General features: G+C 39.5%; 1 protein-coding gene across 4 annotated transcripts in view; it reads right to left on the bottom strand.

Moving 5' to 3' along the window:
• Positions 1-4,943: 4,943 nt before the first annotated feature.
• The window catches only part of SNX13 (sorting nexin 13), a 65,137-nt gene continuing 53,097 nt past the window's right edge, over positions 4,944-16,983 (bottom strand). For 3 of the 4 annotated variants that reach the window (XM_053359146.1, XM_053359144.1, XM_053359145.1), the window contains exons 21-26: positions 15,480-15,641; positions 13,605-13,676; positions 11,313-11,458; positions 10,086-10,154; positions 8,956-9,068; positions 4,944-8,683 (exon numbers count right to left, since the gene is read on the bottom strand). In XM_053359146.1, the coding sequence (XP_053215121.1) occupies positions 8,436-8,683; positions 8,956-9,068; positions 10,086-10,154; positions 11,313-11,458; positions 13,605-13,676; positions 15,480-15,641 (810 nt within the window). In that variant the 3' untranslated portion in view covers positions 4,944-8,435. The remainder of the gene's footprint in view (positions 8,684-8,955; positions 9,069-10,085; positions 10,155-11,312; positions 11,459-13,604; positions 13,677-15,479; positions 15,642-16,983) is intronic. The other variant, XM_053359147.1, reaches the window with a different exon arrangement.

A 16,983-nucleotide genomic window follows, 5' to 3' on the forward strand; every position in this document is an offset into this window, starting at 1 on the left:
GACTGCTGTTGTGTTTAGGTCCTGCGTCCCAAAGGCATTTGGCTGGCCACAGGATGCTGTATGGGTTGAGCCACTGGCCTGATCCAGCAGGCTATTCTTAAATAGCTTGGGGCCCGTTTACTTGATGGAACATACCGTATTTTTCGCTCTATAACACGCACCTGACCATAACACGCACATAGTTTTTAGAGGAGGAAAACAAGAAAAAAATATTCTAAACGAAACAGTGGATGTATGATTTTTGTGGTTCATGCTGTGGCCACAGACATGTGATCTGACGGTGAGTTTGGGGTAGCCCAATGCAAAAATCCTGAGGATCCATGTGGATCCATGCTTTGTAACCACGTTTTTGCGCCATTGCGGCCCCATGAAACAGTGGGTGCGTGTGTTTTTTGGTGCAGGCTGTAGCCATGGATATGCTATGTGATCTGATGGTGAATTTGGGGTGACCTAGTGCAAAAATCCTGAGGATCCATGTGGATCCGTGCTTTGTAACCACGTTTTAAGTGGGGAGGGAAGGAAAAGAACTCAAGGGACAAGGAGCACGCGTGGGGTGTGTGGAGAAGGATGCTGCTAATAATGCAGGAGAGGCTCCTCTCTGGCTTTGCTCCTTTAGAACAAGCAGGCTCTGCGTCTCTCCCTCCTCCCCGGCAAGGAAACCATGATAGTAACCACTCTGAGACAAATCAAGAAAAATTGCGACCAACACTCTCCCCCAATAAGCGCAGTGAGGTCAAAGCACACACACACACGCAGAGAGAGAACTGGCCCTAAAGTCGCAGGGGTGCTGGGGGAGTGAACGGGAAGCAAGAGAAGGAGAAGGAGCCCTCACACACAGAGAGACACACAGAGTGTCATTCTAAAGTCGCAGGGGCGCAGGGAGAGTGAACGGAAGCAAGAGAAGGAGAAGGAGCCCTCACACAAGACACAGACACACAGAGTGTCAATTCTAAAGTCGCAGGGGCGCAGGGAGAGCGCAGGGGCGCAGGGAGAGTGAACGGGAAGCAAGAGAAGGAGAAGGAGCCCTCTCTCACACACACAGACACACAGAGTGTCAATTCTAAAGGCGCAGGGGCGCAGGGGCGCAGGGAGAGTGAACTGAAGCAAGAGAAGGAGGAGCCCTCTCACACACACACAGACACACAGAGTGTCAATTCTAAAGTCGCAGGGGCGCAGGGAGAGTGAACGGGAAGCAAGAGAAGGAGAAGGAGCCCTCTCTCACACACACAGACACACAGAGTGTCAATCCTAAAGTCGGAGGGAGAGCGCAGGGGCGCAGGGAGAGTGAACGGGAAGCAGGAGGAGGAGAACGATAGCTCAAGCACACACACACACACAGCCCCTACAGTGGCTAATCCAAAATCGGACAGCAAAAAACTGCAGGCAGGGACAGAGAGCACGGGGTTGTTTTAAAGCAGCCAACCCCGCTCTGCTTCTCTCCCTCCTCCCGGCTAGGCTGGCTGAAAAGCTTTGCTGCTACTTAGCAGCTCAGTGGGGAGGAGAGAGGAACATAGAGGACGGGGTTGTTTTAAAGCAGCCAACCCCGCTCTGCTTCTCTCCCTCCTCCCCGGCTCTGCTAGCTGACAGGAGCCGCTTACTGTTTCAAAGCGAGCCACGGACTGCTCACAACTGCAGCAGATTCCCCCGCCATCTGTAGGCATTCACTCCATAACACGCACAGACATTTCCCCTTACTTTCTAGGAGGAAAAATCTGCGTGTTATGGAGCGAAATTTACGGTACTTCCTAATATTTGCTTGAGGACCCGGTCCTGCATCCCACTGGTGGGAGTTGTATGTTATGTTAAGACATGGGAGAGGGCTTTCTCCACTATGGTGCCCAAGCCATAGAGCACTCTCCCCTTGGAGGCTTGAGTGGTGCCAACACTGATGGCACTCTGGCCCCAAGTAAAGACCCAGCTGTTTATTCAAGCATTTGGGGTTGCTGATTGCAATTTAGCATCATCTGCTCACTGCCTGATGATTATTGCTGATTATCTAATGAATTGTGGATTTAATTGATGTGTACCTGGTGCCCGAGATATAGGGCAGGTTAGGGTTTGGGTTTTTTTGTAATTATAATTTATTAAGTATCAACATTTTTAACATATACAGTCAAAATTTCGTCTTTTCTCTTATTTTTATCGACTTCCCACCCCTTTTTTCATGGAGTTGCTGTTCTTCCCGTTCTGCTGCACCCTATCTTCTATCAAATCACAACCACAATATTATAATCTATTTACTTCTGTTGCTCATAGCTCTAGTCCTGCTTGCGAGTTCATCATACTATATTTCTTTAGTCCACAAAAGGCATCCATTCTTCTATAAAACACTCATCGTTATTTTTGCTGTTAATTTTGCCAGTTCAGCATAGTCCATTATCTGACATATCCCTTCTTCTTAAGTTGGAACAACTTCTTCCTTCCATTTCTGTGCGTATAGATTCCTAGCTGCTGCTGTTACATACAACTTTAACATTTATTATTATTATTATTATTATTATTATTATTATTATTATTATTATTTTCTGTCCCTATAATCCCTAACGGGTTAGAACTATTTTAATTAACAAGTGAACTATGGTACCCAAGATTCCTTTTGCAAACTAGGATTGCCAGCTTCTTGCCTAGAAACGGTGTACATGCTCCTAACCACCAATCAGGACTGCAGACACCATTTTCCCACAAGTCCCGAGGTCTGTGTTCGTCCGCTGCTTGTGATGGGACAGAGTAGTGAGAGTGCCCCTAGCATCATTAAACCCTGCCAATCACTAACTTGCCAGGAATTCTCTCTTTTTTAACCATTACCACACCTGAGCAGGACAGCGTGTAACATGTAAAGGGCAACTTTGTGCCAATGAAGAATGAATCAAAAGCTTGCACCCATCTCAACTAACTGACGCCAAAATGCAGTGATCCTTTGCTGCTGACCTCAACGTTTCAGATCAATCTTGGTGCTGCTTCTCGCTTACCATCTCATATAGTACAGCCGGCTCTCACTTGACAACATAAAAAGTTCACTTCAAACAAGTCGCTCGACCTTTAGCAGGTGCTCTCTGGGAAAAGGTGCTACCGGGCAGAGTCAGCTGCTGGAATTCACATTTCGGAGCTGCTCTTCCCATTAGATGGGTGTATTGGATGATCAAAGCAAAACTTCGAGGTCACACCTCCATCTGCTGTGTCTCATAATAGGATTATTATTTGTGTTGTACCCATGAAATGGAAACCAAATAGCTCTTCAGCTTTCAGAGCAAGCATGCATAGGATCTGGCTGTTAGGAGTAATGTAGAAGCATTGTCGCCATCTGCAAAACCAGTGTACTCTGGTTTGCACCCTAAAGGTTTTCTTTATTATTATTATTTTTAAGAAATATTGTATAGTTGGGGTGGGAAAAGATTCCGAGGCACGTTAAAACTGTGCCTACTCTGTTTCAGAGCTGAGAATTGAATTACCCTCATGGAGCGAGATAAGATGCCGAGAAAGCAGAAGGGCTACAGGTTCAGCGCAGCCCTGTTAATTTGCTTGGCTCAGTGGCTGGGGCCTGTTAAGCCCTTGATAACACAAATGGAATGTGTGTTGTATAACCCCGGACAGCTGGAAGGAGAAAAAGGCCAGTCACAAATTAAATTAAGAGGTGTAAAATGCCGTGAGAAGAAAAACAAATTGAGATGGCGAAAACAGGTGCCAACTGACATTTATTCCATATTCAGTCACACTTTCTTTTCTCACTGTGTGATTAGCAGCTAAGCTGAATTAGGGCAGATTTCATGCTTCCGTGACCTCCATGAGCACCCGTAAAGAAAAGGGAAAAACACCTGCAGGTAGATGTTTTTCCAAAGAGCTAAAACAGTAAAATCCCCAACTACTGTTGAACTGGCTTGGTGAAATGCTACCCGGAGTGAAAGGGCAACACTGCGTTCACATGGAGAGATTCAGTCGCTGGCTTAAAACACTTACATACTTTAGTAGGAGTTCTTGAAAGATCGTTTTTGGTGTGCACAAAATATAGAGAACTATTTTCTTGCTTCTTTCACTTGCTCTTGAATTACTTCAAGTGAATCATGAGCTCTCAGAAATGGTTTATTTAGGTTCATTGCTGATATGGAGTGTCCAGGTTAACACTGGATGGTACAGAGAGGAAGCTGGTTCTCATATTCAGAAAAGAAGCACAAAGTTTTTCATAAAATTAAGTTTAATTGTCATGCTGTATAAGATAGGGAACTCCGGATCACTCATATCCACCAGCTTGTATTCATAATAATTTCTTAATGATCACTGATCTCTCACATATGCTATGCTTATGATCCAATGTACTCTGTAATCTAAACACATAGGATAACCATCCTCAAAGTAGGTGCACTGATTTCAGCAAGTCTGCTCTAAGTATAAGTAAAGTTGGATGTCATCCATACTTGTCCCGTCCCCCCCAATGAATTTACTTCTTTCTCAGGATACCTGGGTAAGAAAAGAGCAACAAGAAACATTTTTCAAGGGGACAAACAAGTGACATTTCAGAAACTTGGTACTGTGGAGTTGGTAGGATTAATGTGAAACAGCTGGAATTTTTTTACATATAAAGTAGAACAATAGTTCTTGCATGTAGGTCCAGCTGTTGTGAAAATAAAACCTAAGGGGGGAAACCCCTATCGGAAATTGTTGCACTAAAGATACACAATACTTTGCGGAAGGTCTGCTATTATGTATAGCTAATGTGGTTGCATTGCGGGTGCACTGAAGTTTGAAGTTCATTAAGTTTTCTTATGATACATTTCTTCTAAATCAATTGCTATTACACATATACTTCATTCAGTCCAATAACTTTTTTCTTTAATCTCCTTTGTTTTGTTCTCCTAAACATGAGATCACCATTGCAAAGATCTCACCGCAGCAAATCTGCTATTTCACATGGGGTATAGTCAAATTAAGCAAATAAGACAAATTCAAAGTTTTCTTGTTAATACTTTTATTAGTGTACTTTTCTGAACTTCTCTATTGGACAAACATAATGCAAACTCCAAATAAAAACTTAGAGTTCTTAGCCATCAGAAAGAGAGACCATGGCATTCCAAATTTGTTTTCATTCTTCATTAAAGAAAAAGGGGGAGATATTGAAAGAACCATTAGGCACACAGTTGACACATACTGTACAATGATATGCACAAGTCATTTATTTAACAGCTATATTCAGATGTGCTCTTTAGATTTTGCTCCTTGCAATGTAAGAACCATGCTCATTCGAGCACAGAGAAGTAGGGATTTACAAGGAGTGACAAACCAGACTTTTAAAACAAGTCCTTAGATAAGCCAACACAGCAGCAATAACAGAATATACATTGTTGGTTAAGACAGTATACCTTTGATCTCAAAACCTTAAAAACTTTCTCTCTTTTTTTAAACAGTTATTCAAATACACATGCGTTACAGGAAAATATTGCACTAAATTAAAACTGAGGTTGTGGAATTCGTATTTTACTTTTAAAAATTATTACACATTCTGGTAGCATTTAAAATTAATTGTTTAGTCATAGCAAACACCAGAGGCAGAAGCTTGAGGGTGAACCATATGAAATATTCCACCTTACTGTTCATTCTCTCTCAATTAAGGCTAAAATTAAGTGCATTTTGCTGGACAATGGCACATATATTTTCAGAGGCTGGTCACAGCATTCTCAGACCAGGTCATACCTGGCTAAGTATTTGCTGCATTTACACAATCAATTCCGGGGCGCTTTTAAATAACACAGGGGCTACAGTCGAGATAATGTGAATGGACAACAAGGGAACAATGCATAATAACTAATCAGGAAGAGATGTACAAATTGACTGCTCCTGTCTACAGGCACGCTCTGAAATTAAATATAGATGGAAAAAACCCTTTGTGCAATATTTGCATTCAAAGAAACAACACACCTTTGTTTCATTCACACATTTTCTGGATATGTAATCAATTTTAAAATTCAACAATTGAACATAATTCTGAAATCTAATGTAGATGGCCCAGGGGTAAGAGATACCACATACTATATTGATTGCTACTCATTTCCACTTTGAAGTATTGAAAATTAGACTCAAGTCATATATTGAGGGTGTATTACGACCTGTATTGAGGCCTGCCTTTTCTCCTATTATCCAGTGTTTCGCATGGATTATAGCATTCTACTGTTTTAGAAGTCAAACGGGGCAGGAATAAAGGTCATTAAGAGCTGGCATAGGCCTACGTTTTCATTGAGTAGTATACCTGTGTAGATCATTCAACTTCAAATTGCAGGTGATGCCTGTACACTGAAAACGAACTTTACAGGGAAAGATCAATAAGCTTATTTCGTCCCAACATGACGGGTTTCTGTTGTACCTGCAGAGCTCTTTTTTAAAATTAATCGTGCAACCCCCCCCTGCAATTTAAAGTAATAGCATCCAGACAGTTCTACTACCTCAGTTAGAATTAGGCCACAGACTGAGGAACAAATCTTAAGATATATTTTTTTTAAGTGTGTGTATATATGAGAGAGATTCATGTCAATTGCCACCTATATTTAAAAGCATTGAGGAGGCTACAGAAAGAATACTTCATACATGTTATCTTAAGCTGTTCTGATTCTGGTAAAAGGGAATCACACGTATAGTATGGATCTGTAGAGATGGGGGAGAACAATTGCACTTGAAGACATGCATACTGTAACGAAGATGTAAAAATCTTTTTTTTTTTTACAGCTTTGCCATTACTGAGTAGGCTTCATAGAAAGAATGGAATCCAAATAAGGATAGTGGGTAGGGGAAGGGCTGTAGACTTCCTTGTTCATGCCTTAAAAACACATGTATTTCTTGGATACCCTCCCAATGAATATTTCTTTTTCTCTTTCGAGGTTAAAGCCATTTTCTCTTGATTTTTTTTCCTACATGGGAGGACCTGTTTTGCAAGATCCTTAGGTAATGCATTTACACCCAAACCTGAAACACATTGTTTTTAAGTCAGCCCCGTTGAGTAAAATCAAATGTGTTTAGTGTCAGAGCATTAAATGACTACTATTTGGGATATTTTCTTGGGATCTTAAACAAACTATATAGTAAAATATTAAGGGGATTATACCTAATGCTTTGAAATTCCTTGATCATGGGAGGTGTTCATCAAGGAGATTCGAGAAAAGGAGATTCCAAGATAAATTAAGGCTCAGCAAAAGTAGTAAATTATTACTTCATTCTCAATTAGACATTATGTCTGGAAGTAAAGAGGATAGACAGGGGGCTTTTTGTGTAGAAGAAGTTTATTTATTAAAATTTTACATTATGCAAAAAATAAAAAAGATTGTTATTTAAAAAAATATTGTTGTTGTGTCTCTTATTTTCATATATACACTGTGGTGCATTCAGGAATTTGCAATTGTTTGCATATGACTGTTCAATGAAGTCCAGAAGACTTATGTCAGTAAGAAACCAAGTCATTTCAGCAATTTTCCTCTTGAGGTGAACACACTTAAATAAAGCTAAGGGTGACAATTAATGGCAAAAAGTAGAACCATTCTGATAATTTCTTAATGTTGAGAACGTTGTATTTTAATTTGCTTCTGTTTCCTAGCCCCCCAAACTCCTAATAAATAAATAAATGTGATAAACCCCTTTTTTAAACATCTGTCCTTCCCTTCACTAAGTGCTATTATGAGCCTTTCTTCTTTAAAAATTATATGCAGAATACAAGAACTGTTATTGAAGAGCAAAACAAGACCACTAAGCAGGCTAATTCAAACCAAGATGTTTTTCTTATGTGTACCCATCCTGACTAAGTAATAAAACCAACGAATATAATTTACTTAGTTATTTATTATTATTATCATTCTGGAAAGTGACGCTAACGCGGCTTTCGCACATATTACTTCAACCTTTAGTTAGCAAATGTAGTTTGGGAAAATCATAAAATTTCTCAGAACCATCTGTTCAAAAGACTTCTTTCATGCTAGCTCAACCACTTCAGAGTCACTCAGCGAGACCTACAAGGCCTCAACAGTCATAATGCAAATCAAATTGCACCTGATTTTCACATTGCACAATCTCCCAGTTCCGAGCAAAGCAGCCAAGTCCTCCATTGCTATCACCACAGTTGTGCTTTACTTATAACTCAACTGACACAGTCTAGCACTTTTCATTGCTGGCAATCATAGATTCCGTCAAGAGTGGAAGGAACAGACATTCTTACAGAGCGGGCTAATATTCTTCTCAATGTTGCATGAAGATACACCAAATCATTTAGACACATGAACCCAGTTCATGGTAGTGGTTGCATAAGAGAAGGAGGATGAGAGGAACGATTATCTCTTATGGATGCATTAATAATCTAATATGTGACACTAAAAGACCGGTGCAGAAATAACAGCATTAGAGTTTTAAGCCCCAGAGAACCTGCCCAAGTCCTGGGCAAATGGACACCAACATAAAAATCTGGAGTGTCACCTTTTCTGTAAAGAAGGCGCTTGTGTAGATTGCAGTCTCTGCTTATATCGCTGCATCTGCTTTGAGGGTGAATGCAGTTTTTTGAAGAGTTCAGGGAATTCATTTGCTGGAAATAAAGTTTCCAAGAAGCCCTCCAGAAAGACGTATACCATCCTCTTATTCAGCTGAGTATGCTGAAACATTTCAAAGACTCTGAGAATGCCTTTCCTTGTTGTCTCAGCACCTAGGATATGCTTCAATTCATCTAGACAAATCACAAAATGATGTGACAGTTCAGTAACAATTCAATCTTCATGTTTATTTGCTGTAAAAGTACAAATTCTTAAAATGTTCAAGAAAATAACTATCATTCCCTAAATAGCCCTAGCACTAAATGCAAGGTTGCATACTTCCTTAGAGAACTAGTTTCTCAACACTGTTCACATGCAGGCAAACAAGACTCTGCTTCTTTAAAACCTATGTGACACATACAAGGACATTTTCCACTTTGGATCAAGGAGAAATAATTTCACACACCTGGCATCATCCCCAGTAATTTTGTTTTTCCAGCAATTCTCGTTCGCATTCTAATGGCATTGTCTCTGCGGGGAACAGTCTCAGCTAAAATGCCATTGGGCCAAAAGGCATCTCTGCAAGCAGACAAGTTTACAGGTTAAAATAAAAACCAGGTTATAGTTCTCCTTTGAAAACTCAAAACACATCTTGCACATGCAAATCTTAGGTACTATATTAAGACCTCAATATTAAAGTGGCTTCTCTAGATTAGCTGGTGTGTTTCTTCATATCCTGGTTATACAACAGGGATGATAAACCTGGATCATTGACCGCACTGGCTGTGGCTAATGAGAACTGGAGTCCAACAACATTTAGAGAGCCACACTACCTACCCTGGCTGTGCACGATTGATCACAGCCAGTGATAATTAGCCTAGACAAATGACTGAAGCCCGCCAATACTCACCAGCTCCAGCCAGCAAATCCAATCCACAGGGATGATAGGAACTATGGTCCAACAACATCTAGAAGGCAATAGCTTAGCCACTGTTGCTGTAGACTTTTCAGGTGCTTACTAGCCTGACCAGAGCAGAATTAATTAGGAGGAATAGCACTATGCTGGAGGCCCAGTGCCAACTAGGCTGGATGTGACATGCAAAGACAGCTAAAGCTATCTCAACAAATCAAGATATTAAAAGCCACTAGTGCAAAGGAGAGTAATGTAGAAAACTCCTAATGCTGTCAGTTTAAACTTTCTATGGGAAAGAGAAGTTAAACTAACTGCTACAAAACAAAGCTGGAAAACATACAGGATATAGGTATTATTCACTGTATAATTTTGCCTTGATTTCCCCTGTAAGCAGGAAGGCTGATAGTAAGATTGCACATTAATTAGGCAGATTTTTTTTTTTTTTGGTTGGGTCAAAGAATGTACATCTATTTTTCAAGTAACTTTACATATTTGCAAAGGAGGCTTTCTACACAGTCCGACTATCTAGAAAAGGTCAATTATCTCTTTAAACCTAGCAGAGAAAGTGGTTCTCGTGAAAAGTAAGAATAGTTGTCAGCTAACATTGTATAGATGTGAACAACAGTAAATATAGGCAGGAAACATAAATTGCTTTGGGTACAGCATGTGTTAAAAGGACATACCTGAAACGTTTAACTGCATCTGCTACTTGTTCAGGAGATGTCATCCAATCAACATGATCTACTATTTTTCTGAAATTAAGATGGGCATATTGCTTTAATATATTGTATTCTTTAAAACTGAATGCAAGAAATAAGGGACAAATCTCATGTCCAACATTCATTGATACAGCAGCGCCTGAAAGGGTTGGTAGGACCTGTATCTCTGCAACACTTACACCTGCCAAATACGTTTGTGGGGCTGTAAGGAAAGGAGAGCACACAATTTCTCTAAACAAATTTGCTGCTGTTTTAAATGCTTCTATACCTTCATGCAAAGGTGCCTACAGCAAGCTGAGCTTTAAGGGGCAGACTCCAGAATCTTCATTTCCCCCCTACATATTTCAGAAAAGTAATTATATTTAACATATTACTATCCAAAGAAAAGCTGGATAGTTGCAAAGGATACAGTACCAGTTGCAACCTCACAGGAATAGTCCTAAGGGACTGCTAAGGCTGTTTTGCATGACACGGTAAGCCAAACTTAGTAAGATTTGTTTTTGGCTACAGCTCATGGTTGGTGAGGAGAGAGCTTAGCCATGACTTCTGGTCTGGATGACATGCTAAGCCAATCTATGGCTTAATCTACCACAGGACAGCAATAAAAAGGTCAATGCAGAAGCACAATGACTGCAAGTTCCTCTCTGACAGATAGCCTGCACTAAGACATAGTTTCACTTACAGTGTCATGCAACCAGGGCTGCGACTAACTCAATGCCAAATATCCAGCTGAGCAGGAAATTGATCCAAGGTGTTCACCACATAAATGCAGCATTCAATCCATTACCCTACCCTATCTAAGATACCTGAGAGTAGGGTGGGAAAGGAATTGTAATTTTACTAGGTAAATATTGGTAATCTCCCACAAAGGGACACTGGACCCAGGTGATATGCTCAAAAGCTGACCATGACTACCTGGGTCCAGTACGCCATCATGCAGAAGCACCCTTCAGATGAGTCTAATGGATCTGTTTTATAAGATAGCTGGATAAGAAAACAAGACAGACAGCAAACACTGTCTGGAGGAGGAGGAGGAGGAGGAGGAGTGAGAGAGCCATTTATTGCGCCCCAACAAAAATTAAATCACATCACATTTTGCCTCCAAAATGAGTGCTTTAAAGACAAAAGTTTTTCACATGTACTTTACAGAATAAATAGGTTTTTTATAATTATAAAGAAGGAAGGCAGTACTTATTTATTGTATATCCATGCATTGCTCTAATAAGCTGCTGAAGCAAGTTTTTGATATTTCGTCGTAGCCATTGATTTCTCTCCTTTAGATCAAAGATTTCATCCATGAGTAGCAGCATGATTTTAAGAGGAACATTGTCCTCCACCTATAAAATGGGGTGAGAAGGTTATTACTTTTTGGCAAGTGAATGAATCTTCCTCATTTCAGTAATGCATATCAGAACTCTGAAGAGCTTGCTTTGCTCAAAAGTATGAAACTATTGGAACATTTCAGCTCAAGCAAATACACAAGGTTGGATCTAACACAGTCCTTCTTCAAATGAAAAGAGTCCTGCTCACGAAAATGGTTTGATCCAGCAGATGCTTCCACAAACACAAAGGGACAATTTTCATGGAGTCTCCCTGCACCATCTCCTGCACTGTTCTTGAGGGTTCTCAAATCCAATGAAGCAGATTTTGAGAGAACAAGAGATCTCAGGATCCCATTGTAACCAATTCATGGTATAATTACATTAAACACGAAAGCAATCTGGTATTTACATATTACAGATTCTAGCCCCTTAGATACCCTAGCATTGAACTTTTTGAGACGTATTTTTCAAGGTTAATATCAATACTTGGAATAGGACCCAGAGAGAGACTGGAAGCCATCACAAAAGACAAAGTAATGAAATAATGTGTTTGTATCTCTCAGTCCTCATCAGTAATTTGTCAACAAAGTATGCAAATTTAGCTCATGGGGCTTCATTTCAAATTCCTGTTTTTGAAAGTTATAGCCTAGAAACATTAAATCATATTTAGCAACACTTTTTTCTATGAAGGACAACCAATAGAGATCAAAATCGAAAGGAAAAAGATGCTCTATGAACTACTGGCCCCTTGGAATTTTTGACTTTTTTTTCAATGAACAGCATGTTACAAACTGAATTTCCATTATCAGTTTCAGAAATCTTTTGCCACTCAGCATGGGAGGTTGTTGTTTGAAGACAAACAAGTCTGAAGCACTCCCGAGTGTGTGGAATCAGCTGAATGGCCCTTGGGATGCTGCAGTGTCTTGGTAGCTCTTAATTTCAAACAAAACTTTGTGGACCACTGATACACCCACTGTGTATCTGAATATTACAAACTGACTAACACATTCTTCTGTGACATGAAAAAACGGAAAGATGCAAATCCAACCATATTTAGAATTTTGGAAAAAAATATTTTGCTTGTACATGCATATGTAGAATCTTCACACTCCATTACTAGCAGGATGCACCATAAATCGAAATCAGTAACACCAACGAAAGAGAACTGAATATAAGCTCTTTCTGTGATGATCAAAACAATGAAAACATAAAACATGTAATGCTCCTAAAGAAGGGGGAGATTTGCTAAAATCATAGCAGCAGACAGCATTCAGATATACAGAGTGGAATGCTTTGATGTGGCAAGAAAAAGATGTGAAGTGTAGAACAGGTGCAGATTTATGACCATGACAAATCTGCATATAATCAGTGGTAATCTTATGGTCCTTCTGTCATCATTAAAGATAAAAGATTTTTTTGAACTGATCTTCACATATTTAATCAGTGTTTCAACCAAATCTAGTTTATGAGAACATCAGGAACCTAACCTTTTAATCTTCACCTTCATATTCTTACATACAGTCACTTTGGAGCACTTAATAAGAAAGTCAACTACATCTATGACCAAAGAAGTTGTTTAATGTTTTGAGGTCAGGGAACTATAACAAACTCTTATGAAAATGCATTAAAGGAAGCTATCCTTTTTTTTATATATAGAACTGACACAGAATTTGTTGATCATTTGAATATTGTAGGAGTAGGGGGAAAACATACATACATACATACATACATACATACATATGTAACACGTTTTATAATGAAGTTTTATTGGGATCCATAGAACTATTCAAGTAGCTTTGCATGCCTAATGGGATTCAGGGTCACGTTCCTTTAACAGGAATCCCCCACGTGACACGGCAATCAGGCTTCAAAACTGAGATTCCCTATACATTTTAAATAAGGCGTGAAGGTTGCTGTCAAAGGGTGGTGGGAATGCCATGAAGCATGCTGCCTTTCAACTTGCCTATAGTTGTTCTTGGGACCTCAACTAGAGGACTTTACATATTTAGGCACCACTGATTCACAGTAATACCATGGGTAAACTCTAGTGTGCACACATGCACATGTGTGTGTGTATCAATCATGCACATATAGACACACATGTATACATTTCATTTATAAGCAAAAGTGAGGTTAGTTTAAAAGCAACTATCAAACTCACATTGTCTTCAACTTGTGCTGCAACACGGCAGTGCTTAGGATCAACGTATGTCTTCTGCATTAAAGGAGGATCCTAAATCCCAAAGAGAAATTATTGAAAGCGAGAAATAGTGATGAAAAAAAATATCCTTTATAAAGCCATAGAATTCTGAAACTCAATTCAAAACCAATACTTTTATGAACTTTAGTTCATAAAACACTTTTAACTGCTTGATAGAAAATCTGCTAAGGCACAGCACTGCGGAAGTGCTTTAATAAAAATCCAAAACAAGTATTGGAACAAATTAAGCAGCATTTTGAGTCTCTAATAGTCACATGACAAAAAGTCTAACTAGCCTGCATTCTCACACTTTTTCTTTGGGATTTGTTCATATCAATTTATAAAATATAATGGAAAATAATACTTGCTTTTGCTTAAATCTCATATAACATAAATAATTTATGCTTCTAAAATGCCTTATTCCAAAGGCATAAACTACTGCTTAATCTGCATTTTCAAATTTTACTTTAGTCCCAAGTAAAGCAAAGCAAAGGTTCCAATATTGTTTATTACTATGCAGGTGCATTTTGTTAAAGGTTAGTAAGGCCCTACATTGCTGACCTTAGAACAGGGGTGGGGAAACCTGTGGCCTGTCGGAAATTGGCCAAGCTATCTGAAACTGATGGGAATTTGAACCCAGCAGCTTCTGGAATACCACAGGCTTAGCTGCCCCAGCTCTACAGCAATATTTATGCAATACAACAAAAAGGAGAAAAGGGGAAAGGGAGATAAAATACTCATCTTGCATGGTTTTATTTTAACTTTACACACTTGAAATATTCCGTTTTGGGAAAGATGCATTAATGTGTGACACAGCAGAAGTGTTGGGTTAGCAATGACAAGGCTAAATGGAATAAATATATTTTATTCAAGGGTGGGGAAGGGGACTGATGGAAAGCAAGGTCTGTGGGGGGGAAATGGGAGGAAAAATTGCTTCAGACATTTGTCTCCCCTCTCCAGCATCTCTGGTATACGAACGGAGCTCTTGATGCACACATGATGCTTGATGCAAGCCAGAACATTCCCTAGCATGGAAACTCTGCTTAGGCAGAGCATCGTGTGAGCACTGAAGCACTGAAAAGCTCTGGGCTGCAGCCAATAAGTGGGAATGTGGGGAGGAAAACTTATGTTAAAATAAGCCTAGGTGTTCTGGTAACTTAGTAAGGGTTGCAAAGTTGGCAGTATTTGAGGAAAGTGCTGGAGCACAGACAGTGTTCTGAAATTAAGAACGGGAGTGTGCATTTTCAGTAGTGGCCCACCCTAAATTAACTAACATCAACATCAGGGAGCTTTACATGTCTTTGAAACAAAACTACCCTATCCAGTGATGTAACTGCATATTCAGCAGTGTATTGGTAAGGCAAAAATGATTAAAGGAAATGAGAGGGTGCACCATTTATGAAGATGGCCCACGGTTGCCAAACACTCTGTTTAAGAGAATGTTTGGCAACTTAACAATCAAGCTTCTCAACTGATGGTAGCAGCTGTATTAATCTACATATCTGAACCCACAGACGTTTCACTCACTCTGCCCTATTTTACAGTGCTGGCTTGCAAGTATCACTAAGCCATGGTTTAGCATTACGTGTATAAGGTGAAATGACTCCAAGCAAGATTTGGGCTTGCACAGGGTCCATGTGTCCAGAAGGACTTTGGCAGGATTATGTTCTTATGTACTCCTTCCTAGGTTATTTTTTTTCATTCTTCCAAATAAAAAGAAAGGCAACACTATTAAGCATAACTGTTACCTCACACTTTGCCTAGTCTGATCATGTTTAAATGAGGCGGCTCAAAATGGAACCAAGTCTAATGTGCGTTACTTCAATGCATTCTTACCTTGAAAAATGATTGCTTTATGTCTTGTCCCAATCTTTCTGACATTTTGCCCATGTTGTCTGACATTTTAGTCATCCCCTCTGCGAAGCTGTCAGGGAAGGACTTGACAGCATTTGAAACATTTCTCATAGAGTTACGCAGTGGGTTTACAAATGTGTCCATCTGAAGAGGAAAACATTTACCACGATTGCATAAATCTATGAGGATATGACTCGTCATCCAATAATGTGTGTTGAAAACATCACACTGTTTTGGAGAGCAGTAATACAAAGCCATTACTACGAAAAAAATATTACTGTGTTAATTTCAGGCATCAGTAAGGCTAATTTTGTAAAATACATGCCCTGACTTTGAAAACAATCAAAACTGAGAGAAATGTCATCCACAGACAGCAAGTTTCTTGGGCAAGGGATTTGCTTTTGTAACATTACTATGCAAAGTACCATGTTTACTGGTGCTGAATAATATTAATGGAATGGAAGCTAGAGAGCTCCTGCTCAAACAGAAGACATCTCCACCCACACAGGGGGAGGTCTCAGATTTTCCCCTCCAGTTGTATCTCCCCAATCCAAAGTTCATACTGTTCCAAAAAGTCCCGACACCCTTAAGAGCAGCTTTTTGGGAAGCTGCAACAAAAAGAAAATGAGAAAATAAAAGGGAGAGGAGAGAGAGAAAGAGCGAGAAAGCGCACACTAAATTAAAGTGTTCATCCATTGAAGTGTACACACCAGATACTGGGGATAATAGACCCTTGCCCTTGAAGCAGAAAAATGTTATCCTGTGTGCATTTATTTGTTATTTTGAAAGAGTAAGATTGTGTGGCGTTAGTAAAAATCTATTAAGAATTTAAATGACGGCTACACATTCCAATTAACAAAGCACTGCTGCTGAAGATGGCAGCCGTATGTGGTCTTCCTCCACCTCTGTAATGCATCAAAGAACTAAAAAGAACTAATCTAAGTTTTAATACTACACATCAGCCAGCCCCATCAGCCTATAATATTGGGGGGGCAGGGGGGCAATAATTCTGTACATCAAAACATAGATTATTTTCTACTATACATAATACAGGTAAATAATGTGAAATGGGCACATTGTTTCTGATAGATCTTAATGTGTGATTCTATATTACTAGTTTACTTATAATGTAAACTATACAGTTGTTCTAAGCATTATTATCCACACTCCTAGAGTATGTTCCCTGCCAAGCTAGAGTCCCTGTTTTGGTCCAAGAATCTAAAAAAAGAAAAGAAAAAAAGTTTTGTTTTTTTTAAATGAGAACTATGTTATTTGCTGATTTCTGTTGCTTGCATATATCTAAAATCCATTACAACTCAAAATATATATAGTAATGTGCCTCACCCAAGACTTGTAATACAGTGGGCATGTTTCCGAAGTGGTCATGAGCTGTTTGTAAATCAACTGTTTGGGAGGAGGCAAGGACAAATGCCTGTGTCCAAGAGTTTTTCCAAGTGAGCAAATATAATTGATGGGACACTTAAGA

Source organism: Podarcis raffonei, chromosome 12, assembly GCF_027172205.1.
Source record: "Podarcis raffonei isolate rPodRaf1 chromosome 12, rPodRaf1.pri, whole genome shotgun sequence".
NCBI classification, from domain to species: Eukaryota; Metazoa; Chordata; class Lepidosauria; order Squamata; family Lacertidae; genus Podarcis; species Podarcis raffonei.